The 8,098-nt window shown below is 40.0% G+C and overlaps 1 protein-coding gene across 1 annotated transcript; it reads right to left on the bottom strand.

Annotated features, from left to right (window-relative positions):
- Positions 1–845: 845 nt before the first annotated feature.
- Positions 846–4,917, bottom strand: nol7 (nucleolar protein 7). The gene is made up of 8 exons (XM_004078750.5): positions 4,424–4,917; positions 4,111–4,171; positions 3,930–3,985; positions 3,811–3,833; positions 3,655–3,733; positions 2,878–2,999; positions 2,499–2,576; positions 846–1,248 (listed from the first exon to the last, which is right to left on the bottom strand). The coding sequence occupies exons 1-8, from the start codon at positions 4,660–4,662 to the stop codon at positions 1,178–1,180; spliced, it is 729 nt and encodes a 242-aa protein (XP_004078798.5). The 5' UTR covers positions 4,663–4,917; the 3' UTR covers positions 846–1,177.
- Between the last annotated feature and the right edge of the window lie 3,181 nt (positions 4,918–8,098).

The raw sequence follows: 8,098 nt of genomic DNA, 5'->3' as shown, positions 1-8,098 counted from the left end.
GGAAACATTAAACCCCAAATTTCCCTCAAATAAATTCAAATGTTTGGAAATAACTGATCTATGGCCCAGCTCTACTTCAGCGCACAAAACCATTTCATGCTTTCAGTCCTATCAAAGTGGTTTGAAATCAAAAGCAGATTCTTCAATAAGTCTAGATTGTAATAAATCTGATTTAATTCTAAATCCTACAGAAAATATATAACTGATTAGTTTACCCCCCCCCCCCCACCACACACACACACACAATTTGTGCTATGAAACCAAAAACCTTCAACAAATGGCTCCTCAGTCTTTTCCTGATATTTTTTTGAATTTCTCAAAATAACATTTTTAGCTTCTAATCCATTTTTTCCTTGAGCATTTCCAGATTCTTCTCTGCCTTTAGGAAGGAATTTATAGTTTTCAACATTTTAATTTTATATACATTAATATAATGTGAGTCCGTTTTCTGGACCGGATCTTCAGGATTTAAAGTTTGAATCTAAACCAGCCAGGAACAGTGTTTTTTCTAAATATTTGTTGTATTTTCAGTAAATGAATTTGATCTTTCCCTACAGTGAAGCTGGTTCTTTTAGATGTGTTGATTCAATTTGCTTTCTTGCACAAATTTCTAATTCTAAATGATTAAATCTTCCATTTTTGTTTTTTGAAGCTTTTCCTTAACTTTAATAGTTAACCTTTTTCTGAATTTTGCTTTTAATCGTTCAGGACAGTTGTGACATGAAAGTGAAACCATTTATAGTTGAATTCAAAATGAAAATCTAAATACAACAGTCTTAACATTTTGAAGGACGTATGTGTTGATCCATTCTTTTCTACAGTTCAATCATGATGTGACACCAACATTAACGTCAAACGTGGGCCTTCAGAGACATTTTAATAGTTAAAAACAAACATTGTTGCTGTTGTAGGTCTAGAAAGGATGAACGGTAAACAGATTTGAGCGTCTGCAGACGATGGTTCAGATCTCAAGTTTAGCAACAGTTTGGATCAGTGAGGAAACCGATCCGACTTTGTGTCTTCCACAATATGGGGGTCAGCTTTTGGGTTTGGGGTCAAAGGTGGCCATCCTGGAACAGAAGTAACTAGAACCCCACACTGAAGTCCGTCGTGGTCCTGGACAGAAGCAGGAGGAGCTTCTGCATGTCCATCCATGGCTTTGACGCTGAAACGGTGGTCAGGAAGGAACCTGCAGCTTGTGGATCCATCGCTTCTTCAGCTTCTCTGCTTTGGCCTTCTGCTGCAGAGCTGAAACAGGAACAGGTCAAGTCATCAAACTGTTCCGCTAACAAACCAGTTTCTAAAACTAACCAAGTCCATTTAAACTCAAAATAAACGAGCAAACAAGCAGCTGCTTCATTACTCAAAACCTCCAGAATGAAAATCAAAGAAATATTTTCAGACTTTCTGAGGTTAGTTTTGTTACCATGGTGACAACATGGTTAAGAACATTTGGAAAAGAATTTGTGAAACTTGCTTCACATGACCAGAATGGTATGGCTGCCATGGAGATGTCATCACTGAAAACCCTCCTGCTGATAAAACAGTTCAGAACACTTGAAGTGAACAAGTCACTTCTCTTCTATTAGAAAATGTCCAATAAAAGCCACACAAAGGATTGTGGGATTTCTTTCCAGACAGTTTTTTATTTAGCCATTTTAGGCTTCTGCTTAAAGCTCGTGCTTATCTTTGGCAGTTTGAGTCTCGTTTTCATTCACGGAAGTGTTTTGCTTCAATCACAGACTTTAGAAAAGCAGTTCAAACACATTTGATGACTTCACAAGATGGGAATTCATATTTGACTCGTTGGCTCCTACAGACTGAATTTAATTAAATAAAAAAACAAATGTTCCTGAATGATTTTTATTTTCTTAAATTCCCAGTCTGATCATCTTTTGGTCTATTATAAAATCATTCCTAGTGGTCGTTTCCTGGGTTGGTGCCGTTTTTTAGCCAACATTTAAAAGCCTGTGATGTTTTCTAGGACGCAGTTTCTGCAGAACGGCAGTAGTTAATTAGAAATTCACCTAAGAGGGAGGGACTGTTGGTATAGAGCAGGCCTGCCCCCACTTCCCATCACCCATCTGTGTACACTCTCCTGCTAGCTTACAGCTCCTCACAACCCCAACCCAACGGTACTGGTGCAAAAAAAATGGCGAGGAATATTTGAGCTCTCCAGTCGTACGGTTTTGATCCAGATTCCAGCTCAGACGAGGAAAACAAAGACGTATGTGGATCTATTTGTCTGGAGGTGGATGCATCAAAATGGAGCAGAGCAGGGGGCTGGTAGACCCACCCACTTTATTTTATACTTTACAAATAACCTTTTTCGTTCTTTCTCTGCATTTGTTTGTCTGATTCACAACAATTTGAATAAAAAAATATTCAGAAGTCAAATCTTGAGCATAATTGTCTTTATATTTGTTCTCCATAATGAGAACAATGCCACAAGAACATTTTAAAAACATGCTTTTAATAAGAGTGAGTCTGTAACTTACCCCAGTCCTTCTTCACAAACTGCACCGCTGCACTTTTTTGGCTGCCCCTCTTATTTTGTAGCGACAGCATTTGGTTATCTGAAAGCAGGAGACATGCGGCGTGAGTTGCAGAATCCTGACCTGCCAAGGTTTGGAGGAAAGGTAGGCATGTCGCCGCCGTCTCTTTAGAGGAAGCCCTGAGGAGCAGACCCCTCTGTGGGAAGAGACGGGGCGTTTCTGTGGCGACGCTCAAATTGAGGCGGGTCACGGTCTTCACAGACTCCCGCCACAGAGTGTAGCTCGCACTTCAGACCCCCAACGCTTTAGCAATTACAAGAAAGTTGATACGAGAAACAGGATTCAAAAAGGAAGGTGGAGAGGTGAGGATAGGTTTTCTGACTTGTGGTCCGGAGGCGTCCCGGCCCGTACAGTCTGGACTGGAGAAAATCTTCAGCGGATTTCTGCTGGAAGGACACGGCTGCTCCGCCTTTCATCGTCGTCACCGTGTAGTTTCCCTCCAGACTGAAAAACATGAAAAAATTCATCACAATCACTTTTTTTTTAAACCATAAAAGAAAATTTTGTCCTGTTTGCCTAATAGTATGAACACAGACGCAGCTCTCCTGTGTAGAAATAACACTACTCATCTATAGTTTCAGAAAAAAAAAAAAGATTTCTGAGGGGATTTCAAAACAAAAGCCCTCGCATTTCACAAAAACAATGGTTTTGCTTTGGAAAGCTGGTGCATTTTAGAGATTTATAGTGTTGGTGATCTAACAGGCCTTTCATCAGAAACATCGTGACAGTCGCTCTTCTATGGTGACCCTTAAGTTTACCCCGCAATAAGTCAATGCAAAAACATAAAAGATCACCACTATTACAAAGTAAAACACATACTAAAAACAAACTACACATTTTAATCAAAACCAAATTCCATAAACCAAAACAGAATTCCAAATAATGTCTTTTGTTTCTTTTTTGTTTTGTTTAGTTTTCTGAAACTATTTATTTCCTTTCTTTTAGGAATTGGATTTCTAAAATGTAATATTTCTATAATTTGTTTTCCTTTTTTGAATTGTGATCTAAAGGTTCTTGCGTGGAGTGAATGGCACTTTGGGGCCCCTGTGTTCTTCACTTTGAGAGTTGCTCTCTTATGCAACGTGTGTTTCATCCGTACTTCCTGGTGTGTTTTTCGGCCCTCTTCTTTTCCCTCCTCTTCATTAAACTCTTCGTCTCCTCTGCCTCATCCTCTTCAGCTAAAAAAAGGAGAAATCCCATCAATCCGACTGAGAAATAAAGGCAAAAAAAACAGACAGATGAGAAGCATCTTCACCTGCAGAGGATTCTTTAACCTTCCTGTGAAACAAAAAACAGACATGTGTTAGATAAGAGGCAAAACAGTGGGATCTTTTAAAAGATAGGAGCTCGAAAAAAGAGAAAGAAAAAACTTACTTTAAAGACGCAGACTCGATTTCTTCCAACACTTCAGCCGGGAGGAGTTTTCTCTTCTGCCATGCCAGGGGAGAAAAGGGCTCGTTATACCTCTACTGATGTGGTATCTAGACTTTTATTAGTGGTCGCTCCGCTGGCAATCAGTGTAAAAAGAATATAAGTGCAGTACGCATGCGCAGACCTTCTGCTCTTGAAACAACTCCTGTCGCTTCCTCCTCTTCTCCTTTAGGAGCTCTTTCTCCCTGCAGACATCAAAAACATGCAGGTAAATGGTGGGCGTATTTGCATGACCAACTGGAGTACATTATTCGTAAAATTAAATGATGGTTCGGAGTTTAAACCACAGTCATTGAAGAAAACGTTAGGCAAAAATGTCTGAAGTGCAATAAATATTGAGTCCCATTCACATTTCGCATCATGAACAGCGTTGGCGTTTGTTTAAATCAAGTTAATTGATTCCGGTGCAGCGTAAGCTAGCTGTGTTTGTTAGCCACCTTTTGGCTGAGTCCAGTGCGAGTTTCAGGCTCCGTAGCGCCTCGTTCTTGCTGTCCCCGAAGGTGACCTCCTCTGGTGCATCATCGTCACTCGACTCCAGGCCCTGGCATAAAGTTTCACTCGTTTTTTCTGTGTCTGCACTCTTTTTCGATGAGGCTGTTGTTGTTCCACGTTTTGACTTCACCATGATGCCCAGTGTTGTGAAGTCATCAACGTGCGACCTCTCGCGAGGTTTCATGAAGGCGAGCCCAAGAGAGCCCTCTAGTGGCGAAGACGACCATTACAGCAAAATGAAAACATGATTGGATGTAGACAGGGGGGTATTCCAGGGGCCTGTTTCAGAAAGGAGGTTAAGTGTAAACTCTGAGTGCGTTAACCCTGAAATCAGGGAAACCCTAGGTTTTCCGTTTCAGAATGGGAGGTTTGTTAAACCAGAGAAAGCAGAGTAAGTCAAACCCGTTTCTGAAAGAGAGGTAACTTATACTCGGAGTCAGTGTCCATGGTTACTTATGCTGTGAACCTAACCTGGTCGGGAGCAGGTTTTATTCTCCAAACTCAAAGTTTCTGCCGGTCCCCTCCCCTTTTTAAAGACGAAGCGGTATTTTTCGCTTTAACCTTCATTGCCCAAATGTCCGTCACACAGAGACGGTCTAAGTGACAAGAATGGCTTGTTCTTTTTTGGAGGACCCAATAGACGAGGAGGCTGCATTAATTCATAGAGAATTATATTTACCTCGTACGAGGATTTTGAGAAGACTCGATTTTTTGTCATTTCCCCATACGTTTTTGTTTGAGCGTTATCGTTTTTCGTTGCAGTCAATTACATATATACAATGAAAACAACATTAGATATTGCTATGTAGATGTTTCATATGTCAAATATTGTCAACAAAGCCTACATCCATGACATGCTCAGATTTGACCTGATTCAATTATGTTTTTATACTTCATTTTTAGCTGCTGCCATGTTCTTTTAATTCCTGCAGGATTGCATCTACATGAAAATGAAATCAGGGACATCGAATTAGATTAATATAACAATTACTTTTAGGAAACACAATTTGCTAGCACTGCTTACTTTCTTAATCCCATATAAACCTATACCACTTGATCAATACAAGGGTAGACAAAAGTTCACTTTTAAAAACACAATTGCATGTATTAATATTAAACTGACCAACGTTTGCAAGAGGGGAAGGTTAACAAGAAAGTCCTTTAAACATTACCGACGTTAAATGCATCCCCCCCCCCCCCCCCCCATTGGTTCTGTACACTATGCAGCATTTCATGCAATTACACCAGGAATAACACTTCAAAAGTACACCTAAATATTGCCATTTTTATTTCACACCTTACGCTATTTAAAAAGTTATTACAGTCAATATTTATAACAATGATTTAAATGCAAACTTGCGCATTAACTTGAGCAGCTATGTTTTTCCACGCTAACTGTCTCTGTTTTGCAGATGCAGCGGTGTTGCTTTTCTTCCGGAATATGTGCTCATATTCACTGTAACTCTGCAGCAGCACGTCAAGTTCAGCTGGCGAAAAATATGCAGACCTCTTTGTTTTCACGGTTGCTCGCAATATCTGCGCTCCATTGATAATGGCTTCTTATAGTCGCGGTGCGGACGCTTAACTCTGAATCAGTCCACTCAGAATTGATTGACCTAACTCGGATCAGCTTCTCTGAAACAGAAAACTCAGAGTTGTTAATCTCTCGATTGACCAACTCAGAGTTCAAGTTTAACCTCAGAGTTGGTTGAACCTCCTTTCTGAAACAGGCCCCAGGAAGCACGTTGTGCAAGTGTTTTGGTTGGCTGTTTACAAATGGTTAAGACATAAATTTCCATTCATCATGGACTTCTTTTCCAAAGAAGTCATAATCTTTGGCCTGTCACTACACAACAATGTAAATAATGTATGTATCAATACTGTGTTATGTTTAGCCACATTTTTTATACACAAAAATAGGTTACAGAAATGCCACCCCAGCTTTAACTTCTTTAACAATGAGGTCAATTTATACTTAAAATCCATAAAGTTAATCGACTCACCTAAAGCCATAACAATTTATGACACCCTGAGTGATATTCCCAATGTCTAAGACAGTTTATTTATATTTTGTATCCCCCTGCATTTTGTAACACTATCCAACTCTGAAATTGTTGTTTTCTTATGTTATACTTTTCCCTAATTTCTCTATGATTATGAATATAAATAGGTTTATGTTTGCACACTGATAAGAATTTTCCTTTTTCTTTTTGCCTTTCAAATTGTAGTATTCTCTTTTGTATTCGCCATATTTTGTAAGTTTTATGTCAATGTTCTGGGGCCTGTTTCAGAAAGGAGGTTCAACCAACTCTGAGGTTGAACTTGAACTCCGAGTTGGTCAATCGGGAGATTAACAACTCTGAGTTTTCTGTTTCAGAGAAGCTGATCCGAGTTAGATCAATCAATTCTGAGTGGACTGATTCGGAGGTGAGCGTGAGCACCGCGACTATAAGAAGCCATTATCAATGGAGCGCAGATATCACGAGTCACCATGGCAACCGTGAAAAAAAGAGGTCTGCGTATTTTTCGCCAGCTGAACTTGACGTGCTGCTGCAGAGTTACAGTGAATATGAGCACATATTCCGGAAGAAAAGCAACACCGCTGCATCTGCAAAACAGAGACAGTTAGCGTGAGAAAACATAGCTGCTCAAGTTAATGCCTAAGTTTGTATTTAAATCATTGTTATAAAATATTGACTGTAATAATTTTTTAAATAGCGTACGGTGTGAAATAAAAAATGGGGATATTTAGGAGTACTTTTGAAGTGTTTTTCCTGGTGTAAATGCATGAAATGCTGCATAGTGTACAGAACCAATCTGGGGAAAAATGCCTTTAACGTCGGTAATGTTTAGAGGACTTTTTTGTTAACCTTCCCCTCTTGCAAACATTGGTCAGTTTAATATTAATACATGCAATTGTGTTTTTCAAAGTGAACTTTTGTCTACTGTTGAACCTTTCGCTGCGCGAAGACCTCTCCTTTCTTTTCTCTCGTCTTTCCGACCGTGGTCAGAAGCGCAGGGGAGATTTCCTTCAGGGCCGAAGGGAATTCTCCTTCGGGGTTCACTTCCCGTTGGAAACCCTCAACCTCCAGAGCGGATTAAGAATGACTCCAAAACAGTTATTCTGGGAATGACACCTTCTCTTTATTTAACTAAGTGCTCCGTCCTCCGAACACACAATATATTCCACGCACACACCTCTGCTCCGTGCTCACCCCCCCCCCCCCCATCTGTACCTGCACTCGCCCCTCCCCTTGTCTCTCGTGGCTCGCACCCCGCTCAGCACACACACACACACACACACTGCAACACTACCCTTGTATTGATCAAGTGGTATAGGTTTATATGGGATTAAGAAAGTAAGCAGTGCTAGCAAATTGTGTTTCCAAAAAGTAATTGTTACATTAATCTAATTCAATGTCCCTGATTTCATTTTCATGTAGATGCAATCCTGCAGGAATTAAAATAACATGGCAGCAGCTAAAAGTGAAAAAAAAAATCGAGTCTTCTCAAAATCCTCGTAAATGTAATTCTCTACAAATTAATGCAGCCTCCTCGTCTATTGGGTCCTCCAAAAAAGAACAAGCCATTCTTGTCACTTAGACCGTCTCTGTGTGACG

Source organism: Oryzias latipes, chromosome 17 (genome assembly GCF_053564925.1).
Source record: "Oryzias latipes strain Hd-rR chromosome 17, Olatipes_Hd-rR_3.1".
In the NCBI taxonomy this organism is placed as follows: Eukaryota; Metazoa; Chordata; class Actinopteri; order Beloniformes; family Adrianichthyidae; genus Oryzias; species Oryzias latipes.
The sequence above is the reverse complement of the archived record's forward strand: the minus strand, read 5'-3'. Positions and strand labels throughout refer to the sequence as shown.